The 26747-nt window shown below is 47.7% G+C and overlaps 1 protein-coding gene across 1 annotated transcript in view; it reads right to left on the bottom strand.

Moving 5' to 3' along the window:
• Positions 1-26747, bottom strand: part of LOC135829046 (uncharacterized) — a 93246-nt gene that overhangs the window by 46042 nt on the left and 20457 nt on the right. Inside the window, exons 2-4 of the mRNA XM_065341452.1 lie at positions 25038-25211; positions 23963-24085; positions 23209-23397 (exon numbers count right to left, since the gene is read on the bottom strand). Of these exons, the coding sequence (XP_065197524.1) occupies positions 23209-23397; positions 23963-24085; positions 25038-25211 (486 nt within the window). The remainder of the gene's footprint in view (positions 1-23208; positions 23398-23962; positions 24086-25037; positions 25212-26747) is intronic.

Genomic DNA, 26747 nt, shown 5'->3' with positions numbered 1-26747 from the left:
TCTGCGACAGAATAGAGATGGGGCTGGTGGAGGCCAAACTATATAGATCAGTAGAGGGGAAAAGAGTGGGTTTACGAAAAATAATTTTCAACACACGTTTATGATGTATTTCTAGTGTCTGTACAGCAGATTTACTAAGCAGGGAATGCCAAGCAGTGGCGCCGTACAGAAAGATAGGAAGGAGGTAGCAATATGGACCTGTTTCGGCAAGATATCCAGTGTGCTAACCTGTGCTCCATGAAGGGAACCTGTACCGAAATGTGGACCCAGTGGCACGAGTGTCTCATGTCACTTGTAGATCAACATGCACCACTCCGGCCTCGGAAGCACCGTGCCCACAATGTCGCACCATGGTATACCCCGGAGCTCGCAGCGCTTGTGCGCATGCGCAACAAACTGCATCGTAAGTGGCTGAGAACCAGACTTGATGTGGACTACCGCAGCTTCCAGCAGACCAGACGGGAGGTTACCCGCACTAACCGAGCACTGAAGGAACAGCATTACAATGAAGCATTTGTGAACGCTACAGGGAACCCAAGGCAGACTTGGCGTGTATTGAATCAGCTGAGCGGACGGCAGCCAGTCCACACTCTTCCCAAATGCTCCCGGATGACATTGGTAATGTGTTTGCAGGCATGGTCAATGATCCTCAACGTCCCCCAGCCTTGACTCTACCTCAAGGCCCCATGTCTCCGAACAGCCTTTCAATCTTTAAGCCTGTTACCATTGCCCGTGTGCGTAAGCTCCTATCGTCAATAGCCACGACAAAAGCTACTGGCAGTGATGGCTTGCCCGGAACGATTCTTAAATCATGCGCTGACCTTCTTGCACCCTCACTGATGCTCATCTTCAACAAATCATTGCCCGAAGGCCAGCTGCCACCGAGCATGAAAATCGCCAACATCACTCCCGTCTACAAAGGTGGTGACCCCAGTCAACCCACCAACTATATACCTGTCTCTTTGCTCCCTATAGTCTCCAAGCTGCTTGAGCGTATCGTCCATGAGCAACTCAGTCAATACCTGGCTGAACATAATCTTTACCCTTCCTGTCAATTTGGCTTCAGACGCCACCACTCTACAGAGGATGCTCTCACAATGGTTACAGACAAATTCGTAAGAGCCCGAGATGACGGGCTGTCAACTGGCGCTGCTTTCCTGGACATATCAAAGGCCTTTGACAAGTTCCAGCATCAGACACTTGTCGAAGACCTATTCCAGCTTGGAATCTCCGGCACAGCCCTGAACTGGTTAAGCGACCACCTCTCAAATCGTCAACAACAAGTCGTCATCAGCGGCGATAGCAGCTCATCTTTCACATGCTCAAGTGGGGTTCCCTAAGGGTCTGTACTGGGACCACTATTGTTTGTCATATATGTCAGGGATGTGGCCAGTGAAGTGGATCAGTTTGCCGTCCAGGTAACCCAATTCGCGGACGACATCATGCTACACGATAGCAGGAACGACAAGGTAGTGCTGTCACACAACCTGTCTTCAGCCATCACCCATCTCAGCAACTGGCTCGGTGAGCGCAACCTAATCCTGAATAGTCGAAAAACACAAATATTGTTTATTCCTGCCAATCGACATTGACATTGAATGTGCACTGTGCAGCTACACTCCTCCAGCAAGTGACAAGCGCCAAGTACCTGGGCTTGCACATCGATGACGACCTGAAATGGAACACAATGGTTGACCATGTAGCCAAGACAGTGTCCTCAAAGATTGCCATTCTCTTCCGCCACAGGCAGTGCCTCCCCATGCCATGCCGCTCAACCTACTTGAGATGTATAATTTTACCCATATTGCAATACGCATGCAACAGTTTTTCCTCTTCCCTTTCCTCTGCACAACGTGATCGTCTTTAGAAACTTCTCAAGCGAGCTGTGCGTGTTGTCTGCTCTGCTCCCTTCCTGTCTGCAACTGCCCCTCTTTTTGAACGCCTCAGCAATCAACCCCTGCAATAAATGTATTGCCGCAAACTCCTCCTGCTAACCTTTCGTGTAATTCATAATAACTGTAGTGTGCTTCTTCATGACCTCGTTACACCTCTGTCACACACCCGTCGAACGAGGAGCACAGATGTTCCCCTGCTTCTTTTCCCGAGGATCATATCTGCCGCTGCCACACGCAGCCCTTCATATCAATGTCCCGCTCTCTGGAATAAGTTGCCTGCATCTATACGATCACTGAAGAAACCAGGTCAATTCCGGACCGCCCTCTTACCCCACCTGAAAAATTCACCGACTTACGTTGCTCACTGATCAAAATTAATAATTATGCAATCTTTCCTCTGCTAGCTAGCTGCTGTCTTAAATCCTACTCTTTTTTTCTATTTTTTTTCTCTTAATCTTTTCCTTACATTTGTGTGCCTGTAACTTTAGTCGATCTCATGTAATAGGGCAACACTGCCTGTTTGTTATTCGACGTTAAATAAACCAATCCAATCCAACGTGAAGCAACTTGGAAGAATGAGTATGAATGCAAAGTGTATGGGGGAATTCATGTAGGGCGAGAGTGCGGGTTCGAATCCCGGGTTATGCCTGAGAAAATAGGAGAATTGAAAAACACCCTGGTTCGCAGCCACTCATCATCGGCAACGGCAATGTAGGGACCGTCTCTTTTCGAAGGCTAAGCGTCTAGGAACCACGGAAGTTTGGACATTGTGCAGACTTGCTCCCAATCGTCTCAACTCTGCGATTCGCAAAGCCAAGCGCCACTTCCACAAAAAAGATGGCCAGAGACCTGCAAAACCACCGTGGGTCCTACTCATGGTGGCGAAACTCCTTTGCAACATTAGTCGCCCGACCTCTGCTATCCCCGACCTCCAGGAAGACAACCAGATCAAGCCAGTGACTAGCAGTGCAGACAAGGCCGCCGTCCTCGCTAGGAAGTTTGCCAGTTACAGCCAGGCTCCCTTGTCACAGCCTGATCTGCACTCTGCCATCTTGCTACCGACTTTCAGCGAGAAATGTTCCATTCAGCCCTTCTCTGCCCAATCCGTATTCGATAGTTTACTTAGACTGTCCACATATCGCTCTACTGCTGGTAAGTTGTGTAAACGAATTCTCAAAGAAACTGCTGAAGCTACTTCCCAATCCCTCGGAGTCCTCTCCAACCGCTGTTTACTCGCCAAAACACAGCCTCGTGAATGCAAATCTGCCATTGTGGTACCCATCTTTAAAGGCAAAGGTTGCCCAGCCGAACCGAGCAACTACCGCCCAATTTCTCTGGTAAATCGAATCGCTAAGGTGTATGAGTCAATTGTCAGTCGCCAGTTCTATTCGTTTGTTGAGAAACATAAGCTTATTAGTGAAAACCAATTCGAATTCTGCAGAACCAAGTCAACAGTCGACCAACTTGTTCAGCTTACAACCACGGTTTCCTGCGCTCTTGACATGAAATCACCTTGCGATCAGCTTTTCCTGGATTTCTCCAAGGCATTCGACAGGGTCAGCTACAACTTGATCCTGGAGTCGGTTTCCGGGTGGTGCTCGTCAAACGCTTGCGATTGGATTAAAGACTTCATCAGTGACCGTAATATCTGTGTCCGAGTTGGGCAAAGTCAATCTGATCCGTTGCCCACCGCAGCTGGGGTGCCTCAGGGGTCTCATCTCGGCCCCCTCCTCTTTAATCCAGCATAAACTCTTTTCCTGATGCCCCTGTCTCCAGTACTCTCTCTTTTTGCTGACGAGTCCAATTTAATCCTTGTTTCCCCGCCTAAAACGTCAGTGCCCGCTCACCGTGCCAGCTTTCAAGCTGATATTGAACATTGCCTTAAGGAGGCTCCAACCCTTTGGGGGTGATTTTTTTCTTCATAAACCCTCTCCTTTTTGTGGATGAGTGTGCTCTGTATCATCCCATGTTACTCCACAAAAAAATTCAGGGGGTGTTTCCGCGGAGATAAGGCTGTTTGAGGTGTATTTCTAGGGGTGGGTGTATTTATCGATTTCGGCCTAAATTTGCTTGTTTTGGGGTCATATTTCAGATTTACCAGTTGTCTGGCTTCTCTTTGTGATTGCAAGTCCTTTCACACATCACAGTAAAGCATTTGAGCAAGAAAATCTGGCAATCAGCATTGACTACTCGGAAAAATAGTAATTTTGGTACAAAAATGAACTTCGCAGAAATGTCCATCCGCAAAGTACAATTGGGTGCACAGCTTCATAATTTATTCATGGACATGCCCTTTTTATTTTATTTTGGCATCCTCATACTTCATAGAAACTAGAAATATATAATTTTAGGGGGGTTACCGTGCATTTTAGACCTCCAAAAATAAAAATAGGACAGAAAATTGGCCGATTTTCCACCATTCTTGGAATTGCTATTTTTCAGGTAAGGTGATCATTCCATGCATTCCTTGTTGTATTACTCCAATTTTTTGTGTCAAAAGCATTGAATGGTCCCCCATATTGATATAGTATACTTGGAGACTAGATGAGGCCATGGTTCCTGGGCTTTTTAGCCCTTGATCTAGATATCGGCATGATCCATGCACAACGTTATTCATGATCCAGGCCAAGGCCGGCCTACTGACCCTGAACGCGTTCAGTTCAGACCAGCTTTGCATCACATCTCTTGCAATAGTTCACTCCTAGTATTTCTCATAAAGCAACAGGCAAAGAGCTTGAGGAGGATAACAATTATTATATTCTTGGCCAATAACTTCACAGTTTCATGTTTGTAGTACATGTACAATGTAGATGCAAGTTCAACTCAATATTGGCTATGAACAACTGCTAGTAATTGTAACACCCATTAGGTATAATCATAACACTATTCCTAATAACATGGAACAACCACAAGTGTATGTGGGTGCATGCGCATTGCCCACATTGATACATACATGTACGCTTACATGCACACTCACAAGCAAGTACCCATTGCACACACAAATACATGTACGTCATATACGCGCACCCGCAATAGCATACACCTACATGTAAAATGCATGCTCTTGAGCTTAGTTACCATATTCTGCTGTCCATGCACTTGTGCACGCGTGCGCACGCGCGCGCACACACACAACATGTACTGCGCGCGCGCACACACACACACACACACACACACGACATGTAGGCTCACACACGTGCCTGCGTATGTGCATGCACATGGTGCTTATGGGTACAGGTGCATGCATTCATCATAATAGAACTGGTGTGAGTAGTGTAGGAATATTTTCAAATCACTGGTGCTGTACAACACAACATTTACAAAATACTTCACACTCTGACAATAGAGAATAGTACTGCAAAACAATATACTCAATTTTCAGTGCTGCATTTTATGCACATTATATTATTCAAGTGGACGGAGGTGATGACTTACTGCTGGCGACGTTGGCACCTGACAGGTCACAGCTTTCGTAAATAGCCCAAGTCACTGAGCAGTAGCTCACCAACGATTTACCACTCACTCAAGACTGCAATGTTTTCAGCGTAGCAATATATTTCGCCACTTGAGAATTAGAAGTGGATCCACTTACCAGAGTCTGTGCACCCACTTCAATCTCTCTCTCCAAAACGCGCTTACATACTACAGTAGGTTTTGGTCCCTGGTGTTACACAGCCATCGAGACGCTTGGCTCCGTTCTCCTTGGTCATTTTTTCGTCAAGCAACATTATTCAGGATCTCGAGAAATCGAGCTGTGAAGTCAACTTCTTGCTCACACCAGCGATGCTTTTGAAAATATGCCCTGATACCCACTGACACAACGGAAGAGAAAACAACAGGAACCTCGATGGGGCCCAGGGAATACTACAGGTGAAGAATGAAACAATATGCTCTGATATGACTGTCGATCGCGGAGTTCAAATTTTAGTAAGTTGAGATGGGAATTTCCCAACTTTTCGCACTTATCGGCAAAAACAAGACTTTTGCCTGCAAAAAACAGAGGGCCAGACCGGCTGCGCAGCGCAGAAGGTTGGAGCCTCCTTAAATGGTCAAGAACCACTGCCATGAAGTTTAACACCAGCAAGTGTGTTTATGTGTCCCTTCGGAAACATGCTGTAACTCCCTGCCCCTTCAAAATGGATGACACTGAGGTTACGACGGCTGACAGGCCCTGTCCCCTTGGTATTACCCTTTCCCCAAACCTTAGGCCGCGGTCACACCGAGCAAGATTCAGCCGTTCAGCCGAAAAAAAGCGCTTGCTTACGTCACTATCACCATGGAAATGGCTGAAAAAGTCCGACAAGCGACTTTCCTCCGTGGCTGACTCTCATCCGTTTTTTCCCGCTTGTTTCAGCCACAGCTTGTACAAGCCGGCTGAAATCCGAAGCGCGGGAGGGGAAATTCGAGTACATGTGGGAACTGAGCATGAGATCGACATCGTCTACGTTCTTCCTTGTTTCCATGCTTCGGTTTGCCTTTTCATTTGGTTTTGACCGCGTGTCTTTCTCTCCAGTTTGCTTTCCATGCTTTGCCTTTGCCTTTCGCCTTGACCGCGCGTCGGTGTATCGATCAGACTATGGATTATTGGACTGCCCCTCTAGAACGGAGATTGCTCGAGCTTTGGTTTGAGGCCAAGACAAGGCACCAAACTATGATGAAGAAGGACACCAAAAAGCGAGAGTGGATTGGGACTGAGTTGAAGAAATTTGCGACTTTGGAGTATGGAACCATGCCCACCTGGATGGAAGATATATCGGATAAAAAAATAAAAAAAACAAAGTGGAATACCTGAAAGCCGCCGGCAAGAGGCTTCTTTTGAAGCATGTCAAGCCACTTCTGCACAAGAAGGTTTCCACCGGGTCGGCAGCTGATGATGAGGACGGCCCAGAACCTGTTGAGATTGACTGGAAGAAATTGCACGAGGTACAGTACTTGCAATTGATAGAATATAACTATTAATTTGATTTTTGACTATTCGTTCTGAATTATTATTACTGGTCACAAGCTTGCCGGAGTGTATTTTGATTCCAATGTGTTCATAAAAATAATATTGATAAATTGTATAGCACAACGGCTGTACAATGTACATGTACATGTAGGTGTGGAGCCATTGCTTTTTTGAGACACTTGTTTTGTACCATATTCTGTTCATGATCTCAGGTGACAAAGTGGCAGCACCTGCAGCTCTACTACGAGCTATTTGCTGATCACCCAACTGTTGGCTTTGGGTTTTCTGCCGACACTGCTCTAGAAACCGTAGAAATTGATGACTCGCTGCCCTTGCCTTCGTCCTCTAGTGCTTTGCAGGAGACAGCAACAGGCAATACTGGTGAGGAATGTGTTCGAGGATGCATTGCTTTTCAAATATAAATCAATCTACATGGAATGTGTGAATTGTATACTGTGTTTCGGGGTAAACAAGTCAGTTGTTTACGATAGGATTATATTCTCACTTGGCCATTGTAGGCAAATCATAAGAACCACGACATCTAAAGGATCCTGCATGAAAGTAGGCAGCTGCGAGATGCGTATCTCGCGCATGCTCTTGCATGGCTACGTAATGCATTACATCATAATACAACATCCCCTTCGTCATAAGGGAGTTTATCAGTTTAACAACCTACATAACATACCGTACGTATATGACGGCGTGTTCACAATATAGAACATAACATCCAACAATAGCTCTATGTACAAGGTAACAATCATGAATGGCACACGACGGCGTGCTAACAATACAGAGACATAGTATCCAACAATAGCTCTATGTACAATATAACAATGGCACCTCAGCTACTGTGACATAAGCGAACAGGTCCATGAGGCCTCTCTGGCCCTACACATCCAGGATTGACCTGGGTGCGACTGCGCGGCCAGACCGTGTTCGATACAGCTGGGTGGCAGGTTCAGCAGGCTGGCGGACGTCACACGGTGACGGCGGCTGAGACTGGCTAACGTCGCTCCACGGCGACGGCACGTCACTCGGCGGCTGAGGGCCTGCGAGACTGGCATCCGGCGGGAAGTGGACCCGCCTCTCTCTGAGGTGGGTACGGTTGCGCCGCACTTCTGTCCCATGGTCAGGCTGCACCATGTATGACCGTGGCCCGTTGACAGACTGGGTTACGATACCAGGTTCCCACAGGTGCGTGGTCGGGCTGCGGATGCCGACGTGCTGACCAGGAACTAGGGGGCGGAGAGACTGCGCTCGCTGGTCATGGTGTACTTTCTGCTGGTCTTGCCGTTCCTCGAGCTTCTGTCGGATGGCCTCGTCCCGAGTGTCGCGCTGGTGTTTGCGAGGCAGGTTGTCCTGTACCTGACGACCGAACAGCATCTCGGCCGGCGACGGTAAGCCCTGGCACACTGGGGTGGCGCGAATGCACAGCAGTGCTAAGTGCGGGTCGGTCCCGCTCTCCCTTGCCTTCTCGAGAGCTCTCTTAGCGATCTTGACTTGCGATTCGATAAACCCGTTACTCTGCGGGTGATGTGGCGACGACGTACTGTGGCGGAATCCATATTCGGCAGCAAACTCCGCGAACAGATGGCTGCTGTATTGCGGCCCGTTGTCCGACTTCAGCACGGCTGGGATGCCGTGCTCACCGAAAATCTCCTTGAGGTGCTGGATGATGGCCCTGCTGGTCGCTTGTCCGGCAGGCAGCTTCCGGGTGATAAAGTACTTGGAGTAGTAGTCGGCGGCAATGAGGTATTCTGACCCGCCGAGGTAGAACAGGTCCGTGCCTAAGGTGTGCCATGCCCTTGGCGGAATATCGGGCTGCACCAGTGGTTCTTTGGCTTGACTGCTCTGGTGGCGCTGGCACGTCGTGCAAGATGAGACAGTTGCTTCGATATCCTTGTTGATGTCCTTCCAGAAGACGGACGTTCTGGCTCGCAGCTTGGTCTTCTCTATGCCTTGGTGGCTGGCGTGCAGCTTGCTGAGGATTTCCCCCCTCATTGGCGGGGGAATCAGGACGCGACTGCTCTTCAGGATGAGACCGTCCTCGGTGCTCATCTCGTCGCGGAAATTCCAGTACGGGAGCAGAATTGCCGGCACCGCGCTCCTCTCTGATGGCCAGCCACTGAAGATCATCTCCTTCAGTGCTGACATCTCGGCGTCTTTAGCCGACGCCTCGCGGATCCTCGTCATCGCTGCATCGCTGAATTGCGGGAACACGGCGTGTACACTGACGTCGAGGTCCTCAATTGGCTCTGTTTCCTCTGGCGACAGTCGGGATAGCGCGTCTGCGATCGGAATGTCCTTTCCGGGGCGGTACTTGATGGTCATGTCGTACGGCTGCAGCTTCAGCAGCATGCGCTGTAGACGCGGCGAGGCTGCGCGGAGGTGCTTGAGCTTGATTGACTCCAGCGGCTTGTGGTCGGATTCTACTGTGAATGACTGACCGAATAGGTAGGTGTGGAATCTTTCACACCCGTATACGACAGCTAAGAGCTCACGCTCAATATTGGCGTAGCGAGACTCCGTCTCGGTAAGCTTCTTGCTGGCGAATGCAACAGGCTTGTCGTCCTGCAGCAGAGTGGCGCCGAGACCTTTCATGGAAGCGTCGACTTGTAGTGTCGTTGCCTTGCCTGGGTCAAAGTAACTGAGCGTTACTTCTGTCGAAATGGCGGCCTTGACCTTGTCGAAGGTGCGCTGGTGGCTGTCTGTCCAGGCGAACGGTGTATCTGGCTTGGTCAGCTCACGCAGGTGCGCGGTCAGTGTACTGGCATTCGGTATGAACGGGCTCATGTACGTGACTAGCCCGAGGAACGTCTGGAGCTCGTCCTCGTTCTCGGGGTGCTCCATCTGCTTCAGCGCTGAGACCTTCTTCGGGTCGGGCTGTATTCCGTTAGCGCTGCAGATGATGCCGAAGAACTTGATCTTGTCCTCTTTGATGCGGCATTTGTCTGGGTTCAACTTCAGACCAGATTGTTCGCAGCGAACCATCATCTGGTGCATGTTGAGATCATGGTCCTCGTCTGACGTCCCGTATGTGACGATGTCGTCTGCGATGCCGGTGACGCCTGAGCACCCTTCGAACGTCTGGTCGATCCTTGCTTGGAAGACATCTTGCGACATCTTGAGGCCGAATGGCATGCGAAGGAATCTGAAGCGCCCGAATGGTGTGTTGAAGGTGGTGAGGTAACTGGATTCGTCGTCGAGCTCCACATTCCAGTACCCACATTTGACGTCGACGATCGAGAACACTTTGGCACCTCTCAACTTCGGGGTGATCTCCTCAATGGTGGAGACCACGTGGTGCTCTCGCAGGATGGCGTGATTGAGGTCCTTGGGGTCTAGGCACAGGCGTAGCTTGCCATTGTCTTTGAGGCGGAACACGAGGCTGTTCACCCACGCTGTTGGTTCGCCTTCCTGGATCTTGGTGATGATGCCGTTCTGGATCATGTCCTCCAGCTCCGTCTTGATCTCGTCTCTCAGTGCGATGGCGTGGAGGTGGCGTGGAGGGTGTACAACCGGGACGACGTTGGGGTCCACCGTGATGTGGTACTTGCCTGGGAATTTCCCAATGCCATCGAAGCACTTCGGGTATTGCTTCATCAGGTCGTCCTTGTCTCGGATGCTCGCTGGCTTCTCCTGGACAGCGCAGTTCAGCGTGACTAACTGCAGGGCTGTCGCTGTCGGGAGGCCGATGATAGCAGTGCCAGGGCAGTCCGTGATGTAGAAGTCAGCGAGTTGACTCTTGCCATTGTAAGAGCACGGAATAGGACGGGTTCCGCATTGCTTTATCTTGGATCCGCCGTACGCTGTGAGGGTGGTACTTGACGGCTTCACGGACTTCGGCTTTGGGTATCCGTTTGGTCCGACGTGCTGGGGAAACATTTGGCAGAACACTCTCAGCGGCAATATATTGCCCTGGGCGCCCGTATCTACCTTGGCTCTCAAGGTGGCCGGTCTGTTGGTGTTGTCCAGGCTGACATTGAGGGTCGCGAACACCTCTCGCTCTAGTGGCGGTTGGTGACGCTCGACGCTGTCGACGATGACGGCGTCGAAATGCAGTGCGTCGAAGCGTCTCCGTGGGCTGGGGCTCCTCTGGGGGTAGCGCTCCCGCGGGCTGGGGCTCCTCTGGCGCCAGCGTCCGCGTTGCTGGCCCCTTCCATGTGCCTCGTCTCTCCCCTGCGAACGGCATACGTTTGCCCAGTGATTCGCCTTCCCGCATTTGTTGCAGGTGGAGCCGTGCGCTGGGCACTTGCTTGGGTGGTGGGTTCGTCCACATTTGCCGCAGTCTGCGTGTCCCACAGATTTGGAAATGGCGTGAACCGTTTCAGGTAGACGGCTGCTGCTGGTGGCGGTGGACAGCTGCTCCATGTGGCGCTGTGTTGCTTCATAAGTACGGGCCTTGTCAAGCGCTTCGTCCAGAGTCAAATCACTACCACCCTCCAGCAGGCGTTCTTGCACTTTCGAGTGCTTCGTCCCCACGATTAGCTGTTCTATCAGGCGATCGTTAGTCTCCTGAGCGTCCCTGAACTTGCACTTGGACGTCTTCTTCTTACACCTCGCAAAGAAATCATCTACAGACTCGTCGGGTTGCTGGCGGTATTTCTGAAGCTCAAACCGAGCCAGTCGTGCATTTACCCGTGGCTGCAAATGCTTATTAAATTTCTTGAAGACGGCAGCTACTTTGGATTTGTCGCTTGCATTATCCCACTCGAAACTATTGAAAGCATCAACACCAGTTCTCCCGATCCATAGCATGACATAGGCGACCTTTTCCTTGTCGCACTTGTCGGAAAAGGGCCCTTGGAAAACTAGAAGGCAGTATTGTTGGAACCGCTCGAATTCGTCAGGTAAATCTGCGGCTTGCCAATCCATCGACGGCGGGGTAAATCCGGCTGCTTCTGCCATTTTACCTCTTGCACCGGTGGCGCTACTGCGACAATTCTAGGGCGTTTATTTAGTTTACTTCTGACACCATGTTTCGGGGTAAACAAGTTAGTTGTTTACGATAGGATTATATTCTCACTTGGCCATTGTAGGCAAATCATAAGAACCACGACATCTAAAGGATCCTGCATGAAAGTAGGCAGCTGCGAGATGCGTATCTCGCGCATGCTCTTGCATGGCTACGTAATGCATTACATCATAATACAACATACTGTAGTGTCTGGCCGGCCAACACAACAATATTCATCGTTGTTGAAATATTTTACAGCCTGTAAAATCACCTGCGTTTCACATGGTGTGTCCTTGTGCACTTGAGTGTCCCTGGTTATCACTGACCCTGCTTATAATGTTTTCTTTTGGTACTTTATTTTTCTCTGCTTCAGCGAATCTGGCTGCTGACACCTGGGATTCGTCTTCGGAAAGCGAACCTGGTGAGGTTCCTGTTGCTGTGGGCGAACGGAAGGCGATCCCAGCAACGCCAACTGGAGATGACGGTGATGCTCCTACAGCCAAAAGGGCGGAAGTTACTCCAAGGGAGAATGCAGCGAGAGCTAGCAATCCGATCCAAACCATCGATGGACGTAGTGCCAGAGCCAGGAACGCTGGCTCCATGATGGACAGGTTCCTCGATACATACAGGCAGGCCTGTACCCAGAGGGAGGAGGGGGCGGATCGCCGGGCCCAAGCTGCCAGGGACCACGATGCCACAATGGCACGGCAGCACGAGGAGCAGAGCAGCATGGTGCAGTCGCAGCTCCTGGAAACAACTGCTAGGATTCAGCAGAATCAGCAGCAGTTCCAGACCAACAACCTGCAGGCCATCATGACGTTTCAGGCGAATTTGTTGAAAAATGTTTTAGGAGATTCCGACAAAGAGAAATAATTGTTTTGTACAAAGTTTTACTGTGACTATGCTTGTACTTCGTATCTCTACATTTTGCATAGGGCTTCTGCGTTCCTGTTCACACACCAATGTGTCAGTGTGTGCATCTCGCCTCGCATGTGTGCTGTGTATGTGTGTGTGTGTGTATGCAGGGGCGTCGCACACGGTTCGGTCACTACGGTATTGACCGTACCACTTTTTGCTTCAGATACTCCGTGAATCAACAAAATACACTGATCTGGGATCTAAAATTCCAAAAATTTCGGCTCAGCCACCACTCCCCCACGAGTCAATTGTACTTCAGATGGCTGACCGTACCACACTAAAATACCTTCCGACGCCCCTTGTGTGTGTGTGTGCGTGCGTGCGTGCGTGCGTGCGTGCGTGCGTGCATGCGTGCGTGCGTGCGTGCGTGCGTGCGTGCGTGTGTGTGAACGGACTGGTGGGTGTGTGCGGACTGGTGGGTGTGTGCATGTGTGTCCGTGCACGTGTTCATGGATGAACAGGTCTATTTGTAGTTGTGAAATTGTGTGTGAGAGTGCTGTTGCTATTGTTGCTGCTGTCTGCTGAGCCTCTGTCTTTCATTCTGGCATGTGAATGTGCATGCTCCTGTACATGTGACCAGTTTCTGTCACTTCCTCAGCACTCTGGAGCCTGTCCTCTTTTGCTGTCCCTTTGTTTCCTTTGCTTCTTTCCTTCTATATTCACCTTTATGTTTTGGGCCCAGTTGCCGTTTAATGTGCGAAGTTAAACAAACACAAGCAAAACAATGACTAGGTACACAGCAACACAATTGTATTCTGTCACACTTTTGCCATAGTACCATTCATGTTTTACCAAACCAAACTCTTCTAGGCCATGCTAGTATACGGTAACACTGGACCGGAGAACTTTCCACAATGTTATCTAAGGGGCCGTCCGTAAATATCGATGTTTTTTTAGAGACGATATTGGTGCGTCTGGGGGGGAGGGGGTTAGAGCCATGTGCGTCTTTTCGAGCATCAGAAAAATATCGATGTAGTTTCGCCGATCCCTGCACGCGGACGTCTAAATGGCTATACAAGAAATGTGAAACCAGCTTCCGTTCGCGGAGCTAAAACTCGCGACACAAGAACAAAATCAAAAATTGGAAGCTGTACGCCCATGGCGAATTTCAAGAGCAAAAGAATGAGCTATTGATTGTGGAAATCGGCCGAACGATGCCTGCAGGAGACCTTTTTCAAGACGTAGAGGCAGTGCGAACAAACACGGACGAACTCCACAAGAGTTTCCAGTCTTCACTGTCCTGTCCCTGCGGGAATTTGCGGAAAAAATCCTCGAAAACTTGCGCAAGAAATTGCGGCAGAAAACAACAACAAATGCGGCGACAAGTGCGGAACTTGCCAGGAACTCGCGGAATTATTGGCAGAAAATTGCGGATTTGGGCCAAATCACGAAATTTGTTGTATCCTTAGAATCGCTATTTGCGTACTGTGGAAATAACCTACGTACAGGATCATGGAAAGCACTGTGTAGTGCAGAAAAATGTCAAAAGAAGTGCAGTAAACAACAAACAACGCGGAAATCGCGGGTTTGGGCCAAAATCGCGAAATTTGTTGCGTCCGTGGAATCGCGATTTCCTGGAGGGACAGACTGTCTGAACAAGGATTTGAAAAAATTCAAGCCCGAGCGTAGCCGCTTTGGCTACACCACTCACCAGTACACGATGGCTGTGAGCACTGCAGCGCCAACCCGGTTCGCTCCCCCCAGGCGATGCAGCGTGCGTGCGGCGGGATTTTCACGCCTACACCGGACCCTCAACATCCTGGGCACTTCATGAGCATCCAAAAATATTGATTCCATGATCTAGATGTACATGTGCGTCTTCTGGGGGGAGGGGGGGGGGTCAAGGGAGAGAAGCACCAATATCGTCTCTAAAAAAACATCGATATTTACGGACGGCCCCTAACTGATCTAGGATTTGTCTGAATTATAAAATATTGGGTCAGCACCAGGTACTCGAAAAGATTCGAGAGTGCAGAATTTAGTATTCGTAAGGACTAATGAGCCATTGCACTTTGGCGTGGGAGGGGGTACAGCAGAGGACAGAATCAGTGAATGTCCGAATAAAGAACGAACATGAGAGAAAGTAACTATGCCAGTATGCTAAAAGACACTCCGTGCTTCTAAGATATCCATGTGGCCATTTGGGATTCGACAAATGTCTACAAATATGCAAGCGGCTCAATGAACACCATATCTTGTCAAACCGCATAGCGGTCCACATGCAAAGTCCAGGTAGCTGCTGTATATCATATTTTTTTAACGAGAGAGTACGACACAATAACTATAAAAAATAATAACTCGGCGCTAAACGAAAAGAAGAAAATAATAAAATCACGAAAGCGCTAAATACAAAAAGAAAAAAAAAGGAAATCATAAGCCACACAGCGCTAAGAATGCACCAATTAAAAGTTAAAATAATAGGAAGACCAGATGAAAAACCAAGAAATCATAGCATTGCAAACAAACAGATAATAAAAAAAAGTTTGTTTCGGCAACAGCAAAGGTGGCAGGAATCATATGGGGCAGCGCATGTGAACATGGTGTGCTAGCTTCTCACGTAACACTTGTGCAGCAGCCTCTGCTTCGACGGCAAACACATCATCAGGACCTGGTTCATAGTCAGCGTCACTGATTCTCCAGTCCTCGCCTCCTGTCAAGTCCCACGCTTCAAAGAAGTTATTATTATTATTATTTGAGGGATTCCCCAAAGGCCGACGCCTAAATCAAGGGGGTCTCCGAGAATAAATATGAGCCCCAGCCAGCGAAAACCAGCACTTGTGTACTTGATATCAATCATCAAAATGTGACGTCAAAGTTTGGGACGCGCAGTGAGCTTGCTTTTGAAGATTCTTTTTCGATCGAGTGGGTGTTTTCGTTGTCAAAGGAGTTTCAAGTTTCTTCAAAATGAGTTGGGTCAATTGATTTTAGCGCTAGGTGAGAGCTCGTCAAACGGAGATTTAGTTTAGACACAGCGATGGCGACAGGTGTCGCGACAAGGACTTAGGTCCAGAGTTGTCAGCGTGAGACTCCCTGTACGAAGCGGCTCTGAAAGTTAGTTCGCGATCGGAATTATTTCTTTGGTGGCGATCTCGCTGAGTTTGTCCAGCAGTGGCGAGTCTCATATTCATAGCAACGAAGAGCCCTCATAAAATCGACACTGGATACTGGTGGCGACGATAGTCAGTGCTGGAGTAATAGCGACTGCGAGGAGAAGCTGAATGTCGACCCGCTGAGCGATCCGTATTTCTACATCGACAACAATGATGTTGCAGACACTGATGGAGGGCTTCTCACGGCGCAAAACAGAGCGTAGTATTATTAGTACTCTACCTTGCCAGACGACGCCAAGCTGGCTGCTGCCTGTGCTGAGAAAGGGGATTCCTAAAAAGTCAAACCGGCTGAACGCTTTGGGGCAACATCTTCACGTGCTACAGAACGCGAGTATTCGCTCATATCATCGAAATACAATTATGCTGAAATCATGGTCTGAGTGAAAGTGTGCAAGGGAGTGGATGTCAGTGGTATTGGTCAGTACATCTATCAGTATGGCAAGCTTTCGGACAATGCTCAAACTGCCAGCACAGAGGTCCCTGAACACAATTTGGAAGGCCAGCCACCAATTATCGTTTTGCACTCTGGTGTTGTAAAGAAGGTAGTGGTGTATACGGAATATCGTCACACTTCTGAACTACTCATGCCTGCAGCACCAAGAGGGCAAGCCTGACTTGCATTCTATTTACTTACATGTACTTGTTCCACATCACAATCAGAAACTGTAGGATCAACTTGCATGGAGTCACTGGGCATGGATGCTGCGCCAATTGTACCGAATCTTGACCTGTGTGACTTGAAACTCTATTTTCCATGCTTTGGCTTATCAGATTGTCACCAAACTTGATAACTTGAATGATTAATAGTGTAGAATCAATTTCGAGCGAAAAAATAATTTTTGAAAAAATTACACATGTTCAGGTTTCTGCTGGCTGGGCTCATATACGTGTACAATGCGTGTACAATAGGGTGCAATTCTTAAAAAGAAGAAAATATTACGATAAAAAAATATTAATGTGAAGAGGTTAAATAAGAAGTCTGAGTAGAAGCAAGCGAAAAGGGTACTGGTAAAGAAGGGGGGTAATCAGGAAGTGAGAAAACCTCGAGGATGGAATCTATACCTGTGGAAATGGGACTTAACGTGCCGGCTAAATACACCACGGGTTTCAGATATCCTAATCAAAGTTGTGCAAGGCACAGCAGGAGAGGGCAACATCAGCAGCAAACACAGGATCCCGCAGATCACATCCATTCAGGATGCGGAAACGGCCCTTGAGACGACCAAAGGCTTGCTCGACCACTCTTCTCGTGCGTATCAAGCGAAATTTAAAGGTATGCGCATGTGGCTCCAATGGTCCATGCCGGTCATCGAAACATTTCATCATCGTGTTTGAAAAAGGGAAGGCTGCATCACCGACTAAAATGGACGAATCATTCGTTCGTTCGGAATGTAAGTGCCTGACATTGCGCTGTTGTTTGGGCCACGTTCCTTGATGATCAGCCATGTTCTGTTGGCGATGTTCCTTGAAAGGTGGCTGGCATGGAAGGTGGCTGCATCGCCAAGTGATGCCAGCCCGACCAACATTGAGGTACGTGAAATGACCACGGTGGTCCACGACAGCAAGTATAATTATCGCAGGATATCGTTGATAGCACCAGTATGCATCGCCGTGTATCAAAGGCTTCCGGATGCGCATGAACGTTCCATCAATAGCGCCAGCACAACGCAGAAGGCCACAGAGTCAACGGAACCTTTTCATAACCTTGCGCAATTTCTTTCCAGTAGGAAATTTGATTACCTTCGGGAGAAGAACAGTCTTCAACACATTGACGGTATCATGGGTGATGGCCACAGCGGTCGACTTTCCGATGCCGAACATCAAGGATAGTTGTGCCATCGCTGTGTTGTGAGCCAACCAGTGCAGAGTGATGGCGAGCCGCATTGCCGAAGATACTGGGCGACGGTAGTTCGTTATTTCTCTTTCCAGATGTCCACCAATTTCGGCATGCAGGGCCCAAAAGGATGCTTGGCTCATTCTCAAATGAAGCTTGTACTGATCGTTTTCCCAGTCAGCTACATCCCACGCAACTCCCATTGTGTTCCAATGCGTGATGGCATCCTCACTCCACGCACCTGGACTGCAAAGAGCACGCCAAAAGCGCCTCTTTCGATTTCCAAATCCTGGAACATTGGGCAAAATGCCAAGAATAGCATCGTCGTTGTGGTCCTCTTCATCATGCTTCCGTTTGCGCAGTGGACTCGGGAGAGCAATTGACGGAGCAGAAAGCTCAACATCAGGAAACAAAACCCGAATCATAGCGTCCATACACACCAAACAAATAAAAAGAACTCGAAGTCGCAATTCAGGATCCATGGCTTCCTTTGCTTCTTCATCAAAACTGAACAAGTACACTACAACACGATTGCATCGTCCTGCTTTTCCGATTTCTTGCCTGTTGCGAACGCCGGTGTGTTTCGAGATATTCAATAATTGGCGGGCAAAAAAAACAAGCCTTGCACGCGATGTTTGGTGTGACCGCTCGACAGGAATCAAGCAAGCCAGCTGAGCCCCAGGGATAACAAGCCCAAAGTGGCTTGTTTCGGTGTGACCGCGGCCTTAGTTTCTCTGACCATATTACTAAAATCACTAGTAAGTATCGCAGTAGAGTATTTCTATTATGCCACATGACCCGTTGTCTCCCCGCACCAACCATCAATTTACTGTATAAATGTTAAGTGAGACCCTTACTGGAGTATGCTGTCCCTGTTTGACTGTTCGCCATGTCGTCTACGCAATCCTGCACATTGGATCGACTACAAGCTACTGCTGCCCGATCCTACCTAATGCGTAAGACCCGACAGCTTCCTACTTGGACAACATCCAAGAATGTTCTGAATCATCTGTGTGAATGGGAATCGCTCCAATGGCGTCGTCAAATTCTCTCTCCAGTTTATTTTCATCATGTATTCTACCAATTTCCAGCACTACTGAGCCAGTTTAGTTTCACCATCTCCAGCAGCTGCGGCCACCCTTCCTCTATCGTTTTGCCTCGTTCTGGAACTCATTTCTTTAAATCTCCTCTTTTCGGTTTATCAGTTGTCTGGAACAAGCTTCCTGAGAGCCTACGCAGGGAGAGATCTTCTGTTAAGTTTCGGTTTCTCCTGAAGGACCATTATTTAACGTACAAATTCTCCACCACCGGAATTCCTGATTTTCGCATCTAGCTCTCGTCATGTATTCTGTTTCTCCCTGGTGGTTTTACCTGTAGTTTTCCCTGAGCAGTGTTTCTGCTAAGTACTATTTTCCCTTCTCCCTTTTCACTTCCCTTTCGTCTCATCCACCCTTCCAGGAAACTCCCCCGATAAGTATCCATTTACTTTTGGAGAATCCTTCAAATAAAGTCTAAATGTAAATGTAGCACGCATCCGACAACACGCACCGCTACACCTTATTCCACAACACGCACGATCCACTCGACCACGGAGGGGACGTCCAGCAAAGAATCATCCTGGTACAAGATGGTCCAACGCAGCGGCATCAACACCAAGCAACGTCACCTCACAATTAACTAGACCACCAGAAAAACAACCGGACAAGACACCTACTGGCGTGGCAGTGACAGGAACCGCATCAACCAGAAGAATGACAAGATCGGCAACGGCGGCGATGGCAGCGACTAAAGTACAGACAGAGGCAACGGCTAGGGTCCACTCGACTAGCCATGTGAAATCGGATGTGTCCACCGCACATGCTAATTGTTCTGATGTTAGTTCTGATAAGTATGAGTCGTCCATCGCTAGTCATTTGTTTGAGCATCCTGATTGTCGTGCTGTGTATTCAGATGATTGTTTTTCGATTGTGTCACGTGTACGCAGTGCTAGATTGCTGAATGTTTTGGAAGCTGTACACATCCACACAAAGAAACCCAACCTTTGCAAGCAGAAACAAATCAAATTCACACTTAGGCTGTTAGGTAGGTCCTCAAAACCTCGTTAGTTACATGTACTTCCTCCGCGTCATCGAAATTGTCGCAGTTTGACTTTTGATATAAAACGGGGTATTTACTCACCAGCACTCGTACCAGAGGCAAGGAATTGGACATAGGCGATAGTCATCAGTATAGGGTGACGGTAAAGTTCTATTTTCTGTTATTGGAAGCTGGAATTTTTGAACTAGACGCAATTTCTTCGCTGATGTCGCTGCGATGGTAATTTCGACTCGCGGAGATCAGTCAGGCGTTGCAGCCTGCACAATTCTCGTGCTTATGGCCATTCACTCAAGCCTCATCACTGTTTTACCTTAGCTGGGGTGAGAATGACTTCGTGGAACAAGTGGCAGCGCTTGGAGAAACATCGAGGGGTCAGAAAACTAAATGCCTGCAACAGCGATAAAATTTGTCGCTCTGGCTGAGGCACTCAGAACACGATTGTACCTGCAAGAGCCATGTAGACCCTACACATAGTGCTAGTGATGCACGCGCAGGTGCCGTACCATGGTATACCAGTGATGCTGAAAAGCAGGGCGCGCTGGACGCGATAGTACTCTTACCTGAGCTGCATGAGCTGTGGCCAAACAGCAAAAATAAATGGGCATGCCACGGCTAAAAAAAGTTCATTTCAAGATAATCAACCGACCTCGCAACGATCGTGTATTCTTACTAGGCTTCGTTTGTGGTGAAGTAGAAATCATCCGGAGCTAGCAAACGACAAGCATAGCAGCTCTTGTCCTGTGGAGAAAGTCAAAGCGTTTGAGATGAGGCGCGACCAACTTTCAACCTTCCTTGAAATATTTCGGAACGATATTTTTGCGTCCATTGACATCAGCGACGACGAGGACTTCATCTCTGGATGAAAAACTTCAGTCCAACTGTCCTGGAACGTTACTCTAGTCTTCAGACTATCATCTTGTGTAATAAGTTTTGAATGGCTTAGCTTATGGAGTTGTCAGTAACAAGTGACAAGTCACTAGTCAAACTGCGACAATTTCGATGACGCGGAGGAAGTATGTCCAGTGGTTGTCTCTTGTTGTCGCACTACATGTCACGCTTATTGAGTTTTCTCGCATTTGCACCTTTGTGTCATTATTGCAATTTTCGCTGTTTACTTTAGCTATCTTCTTTCTTTCTTTCTTTTTGGCGCTGTTTTACCACCTTCTTACTGTATTTAATCCACTGTTCCTGTTCCTTTTCCCTTGCCTGTATTTCACCTGACGAGAAGGCTTGAAAGTATACTTGTGAAGACAAAAACTTTCAAGATGTTTGTAATGAGCCTGAAGTGTGTCCTTTTTATGAGTAAATGTAGTCTAAATGTAAAAAATTATAATATCCCTATGCTTTTTTTGCCGAAGTCATCAAGGCGGTAGATGGTGTCGTATTACCCTCGACCGTACCTGTCCCGTACCTGTCCCGTACTGTCCCGTACCGTACCGTACCATCAAAGACAGCTGGCCACATTGCATATTCAAATAGGGCTTTCAAATGCAAGATCATAACGTGAAGCAACTTGGAAGAATTAGTATGTATGCGAAGTGTATTGGGGGATGCATTCAGGGCGATAGTGCGGGTTCGAATCCCAGGTTATTTTTTATAGGAAAAATTACAAGAATTTATAATATACCTAAGCTTTTTTTGTCTATGTCATCGAGGCAAAAAAGCATAGCGTAGGGCCCTGAGCTTCCAAGCTCTCTCGTTTGTTGTAAACCAGACGTACATGTACTTCCGTTCGTGAGTTGTCACATTTCTCCTTGCTTTCGCGCGGAATATTTCCTGCAGTTCACAGCGAGTTTTTCCAGGCACCACGTACGGTGAGATGGCAAACTGCCCGGATGATCGCCAGGATTGTCAATGTTTTCGAAATGGACTGTAGGTAACTTGGATCGGTGTGTGAACATAGTTGGTTTGGCTGCGCAGTGTTGTTGTGAGCAGCAGTGACTCCTCATTCTTGTACCTTGTTTGAAGGTGTTTCAGTTCATGTTTTTATTGTTATTTCGATTTTGGTCAATATCTAAAGAACGGAGGGTTTCTGGACGAAATTGTCATAGTGAGTGAATGAGGTCCATCTAGGGATAAAAGGAGCCAACTTTGAGCAAAATCAGAAATTTGGCCATGTCGGATGAGATTGTGTATGAACAAGGGAGGATCTGTACCTAGTAATTTTTAGCCATTCAAGTTTCGAGTGGCGACTAGCATAGCCCCTCGGACGATGAATTCAGCCTGTACAATGGCAGCCATCATGAAGACCATGCTCAAGGGCCGGTAGCAGCAAGGCCACGTCCTGAAATTTGGAGTAGCCCACCAACATAGTCTGTTACAACATGTCCATATTCGCCAACAAGTGGTCTTGAATATAGACATCCACTAAAATTCTCTTGGGGAAATAATCAAATTTAGAGCTCTGCAACGGCCATGCACTAGCCGATCCAACTGCATGACAGGAAAGGACACACGGAATGCCTCCATATTCCTTTTCACTCAGCTGCAAGAACTGAGAATTCATGAGAATAATCCATTCCCTCGCAGAAACTTGAATAAAGCTGCCGCGAAGTGTCACTTGCTGAACAACAGCCCATCATGACTAGAAAGAAGACCTGTTCCACAACAAATCAGCAAAGCCTACAAGAGTAGTGCAAGATGGCCCAGAAATTTCTTGTGCACTGGGCAGCTAATGTACAGAGCATGGTTCATTGGCCCCATTGAACCTCTGGAGGCTTTGTCACGGCACCCGGTGTTTTGTGCAGCCTCCATGCTGGCGGAGAAGGGAAGTGAGCCGTACTGCGGCACGGTTGTAATCTTCGTTCCGTGGCAGCCGGCGTATGTACTACTGCAGTCAGCCATCGCTAGTTTGCTAGGACATCAGCAGCAGGTACTGCCTATGGAGGCCAGTTCAGCAGTGTTGGCTGTGTCCAGCGGTCACATTCATTAAAAACTGCCTTGATTGTCAGCGCAGATCCTTACTGGGTTTGCATCGTTCTTGCTCTTTATCAGCATTTTGTCTCGCTCGTTATCAGTAATTAGCTCTGTAGGTTTTATTTCTTCTTTGATGTTTCTACAAACCCTGGTGCGCCTATCCAATAGGTAGAATAAAAAAACTCTTCCTCTACATGTATGCATGGCAGAAACTAGTACAACAAAATTTAGAAATGCCACACCCAACAGGACTCGAACCAGAACCTTGCGTGTCATTAGCAATGCTCTAACCACTGAGCTGGGCTATGGTACAAGGCTGAACCTAGAGGGCACTGACAAGTGTTTCACTCCAAAGGCAGCTCACAACACGTACCACACGTACTGACGGCACTTTGGTCTTTTTCCCTTCCTCATGGAAGACTGAGAACACATGCACTCTTCAGGCTCTTGAAAAACATCAAGAGCCAGGAGAATGTGCTTCTTCTCAGTGTTAACAAAATCTTCTTAGCTCAGATATGTTATATTTCACTTACGAAAGCACCTTGCAGCTGATACATCGTATCTCCCATTGTATTGGCATGTTCTGTAAATGTAACGATCGGCATACAGGGGGGAACTGCAAGTCTGGTAGATAATTTTCCCAGGTGTTACATACAACTGGCCGCGAAAAGTTGTCAGAGAAGAATAAGCCCAGGCTCCACTGGGTAGTATCCCGCAGGTTACTGTGAAACACAAACGAAGTGATAAAGTAATAAGTATCAGGAATTGCGCATTTACCGCACACACCAATGGCTAAAGTTAATGTTTGGCGAAGGCCCGTGTTCACGAAACCTAGTAGATGAAAAGAACTACCAAGTGTGTGTGCAGGACTGCAGGAGCAGGGATAAGCTAGTGCACTATGACTAATGGCGGTGGCAACCTTTTTAAGCCTAACACAAGGAGAAGACAGTAAAGTTAATTGCGTTAGAATAACTATAGGTGTCAGTGGTCCATAGCTATATGTTTCAAGTCTGCGAGGCATTGGTGGGTGGTGGGGCACTATTAATAGTACTTCCAAGAAGTAAAAGTAATAATAATATGCATTCTCGTGTTCATGTGCATAAATCCAAGTGTTCGCATATGGTGAACGAACAAATAATATCCGGGCAGATCAGGAAGCCAAATGGGCAGCCACAGAAACAAGACGACGGTATTTGCAAATACATGTTATGACGTTACCTTACATACATACAGGGGCACTATACCTGGCAATTATTAAGTGAAGTCGTATGTTGAGCTCTTTCTTACCTTTACAAACATTGCCATTGCCAACAAATCCATCATTACATTCACAGGTGTAGCTACCTAAAGTATTGTTACATGTGGAGTTGCCACTGCAGTTGTACAGAGACGTTGCACATTCATTCACATCTACACACACATGGATCAACATAAATTATCACAAACCAGGCATTGATATGCACTGCACTTGACTGTTACATGAAAAAAATTGAAAAATTGTACGGGCTAACATCCAGGGGCTGTCAAGAATCGCCTTTCCAGTTCCTTGAGATGACACCACCCCATGACCAGCATAAGATGCAGCTCCTAAACGGTAGGGGATGATGGATCAGATTCACCAACCAGAGGCCAAAGGCCGAAACCCCATTGGCCACATCCGTGTTCTCATCTTTCCAGGCCACAAGTCCCCAATTCACTGTGGATCGCAGCTCGGCTGGAAAAACCATTCCACTTTCCAGCAGGACTTGAACCTGTACCTCACATTTGAGTCATTCCTCAAGAAGGGTTTTCGACCAACCCACTGTGACTGCCTGTTACATAGGTGGTACCAAGAGTACATAACCAATATTGTGCGACAGCAGAACTTCACATCACGTGACGCGGTTCAATAGGTTACGCTGGCAAGCAGTGCAAAGTGACCAGCAAAGAGTTGAACACAAAGCAGGATTGCGTTCAACCCTGCATCTAATATGCGCAGGGGGCAAATAATGTGTATGGGTTGATAATGCGATATGAAGTTCTGCGGTCGTAGAACACACGGCTGGAGTTGTACACTTTTGGCGATTACGTACTCCTTTCAGTACAAATTACAAACAGATTCATAGTAACCTGTGTATTGATGTGTATGGAGACGCTAGTCTTAGGAAATAAGTGGAATAACATATCTTCTTCCAGGGCCATCAAAGCCAAGGCACTATAATATCCTAGGGACATCGACTGAATGACACAACACTGATCTCCAAGTTCCACACTGTTCATTGAATGTATTCCCATGTTCTTTCCACAAAAACTCTTTGGTACAAGAATATTGGAGTAAAGGCTAGTTAATTCCGTATTCTTAAAAGCATGCTCTAGCACTGACCTAGACACTTGGGTAAGGCTGTGGTCCACTGGGCACTACTGTCACACAACAGTTGTGAGCTTCCTTGCAAAACAAATCCGGGAAGGCATTGAACGGTGGTGTTTTGTCCAGGATAGTATGTGTCTGTTGACATGTTAGCACCTACTATCACTGGTAAACTGCAATTTGGCGTTTCTGTCAGCAAGAAACAAAACAGCAAATCACCATAGCAACCCCATGTAATGCAACACTGAAAAACATTCTACTTAATATGGAAATGGTTTGAGGCAACTTCGGCAGCGCTTGGAAAATGGTGTGTTTCTTCCTGCAAGGGAGCTAGCATTTTTCCGGTTTATTTGAATTCTCGGTTGACTGACTGACGGCTGCAATCCATGGCACACAGGGAAATGCGTCGAGCCTTCCACTTGGCCAACAGGCAACACAGCACAGCCATGTGCTCAAGAAGCAGTGCAGGGAGTGATGCTGTCTTACAGGTTTGCCGAGTGGAATATGTGATGGGCCGCTCGCGATCTGGCAAATTTTGGGCCAGTTAGGTGTCAAGGTCTGCAAGTAGCGTATGTTTCACGCGTGAAGAACCACTACAGCTTTAATACCGCCAAAGTCATTAATCCCAAGGCCACATTGCTGGTGCTCATGCGGATATGTGCCCAGCTGTTGGAGATGCCAGCGTTTTGAAAAGCTACTGGACCTCAGCTTCGCACCCGTCCAGGAGTGACTCTGACTCATACTTCCACTGAGAGCTTCACGAGGTGCTCAGCACACTGGGAACAGGGCATCATTGTATCTTTCATTATCTCTAATTTTGCTTGGGCAGCTGAAGCACTATGAACAGCTCAGCTCCAGGAATTTCATTAGCCTAATCAAGCTCAACTACTAATCCGGGGGAATTCCTCGGAACACTGTGTTGGATAGACGAAAAAACACAAGGTTGCTTCCTAACTCATTTCTTTGTGTTTTATTCTTCTATTTTACATTTATTACTGGCTCATTATCCGAGTTTGGTTTGCACACCTCATGAGCCATCAGGAACAATACTGTGAACAGGACGTCGTGTGAAATTTTTTTATCGTAGTCAAGTCGTCCACAATAGTGTCACGCATGAGGAGTACCGTTAGATACTTGACGTCTGGTTTTGTACAATTCGTCGTCGCAAAGCATCTCCCTTGCTTTATCTCTGATATTGCTGACCCACCCAAGTTGGGTGGTTTGTTGCTTTGCTGCTTCGAAGTGCAGTTAAACTGCATTGCCATGCTATTAACTGGTCTTGGCATCGTCCTGTAACAGTCAGCATTCTTTGTTGCCGTGGGACTTATCTTGTGCACATTTTCGCTGCACTCACCTTCCTCTCTTCAGTTTTACCTAACCATGAACGTTCCCGGAAAGCTGTTTGTTTGCGTACTGGACATGTGTTGGAGCTAGGTCTCAGGTCGTTGAATGTATTGCCTGTCAGTTTTGTGCCCAGTTATAGCACTTTCTGACTGCATATTTTCTTGTTACAGTCGTGGATAGTTGCTTCATAACTCGTTTCCTGGTGTTTTCTTCTTCTATTTTAAATTAAACAGTACTGGCTCATTATCCGAGTTAACAATGTGTTTTTGTTTTTATTGTTTTCGAGCAAGGAGGGGTCATTTCTTGCAGATTTACCATGTGGCTGGGGGTGCTCCGGAGGACAGAATCTTAACCATAGTGTACACGGCTCACTTCAATATT

This window comes from Sycon ciliatum, chromosome 13, assembly GCF_964019385.1.
Source record: "Sycon ciliatum chromosome 13, ocSycCili1.1, whole genome shotgun sequence".
Taxonomy (NCBI): domain Eukaryota; kingdom Metazoa; phylum Porifera; class Calcarea; order Leucosolenida; family Sycettidae; genus Sycon; species Sycon ciliatum.
Note: the sequence above shows the minus strand (reverse complement) of the source record. Positions and strands in the feature narration are given on the sequence as shown.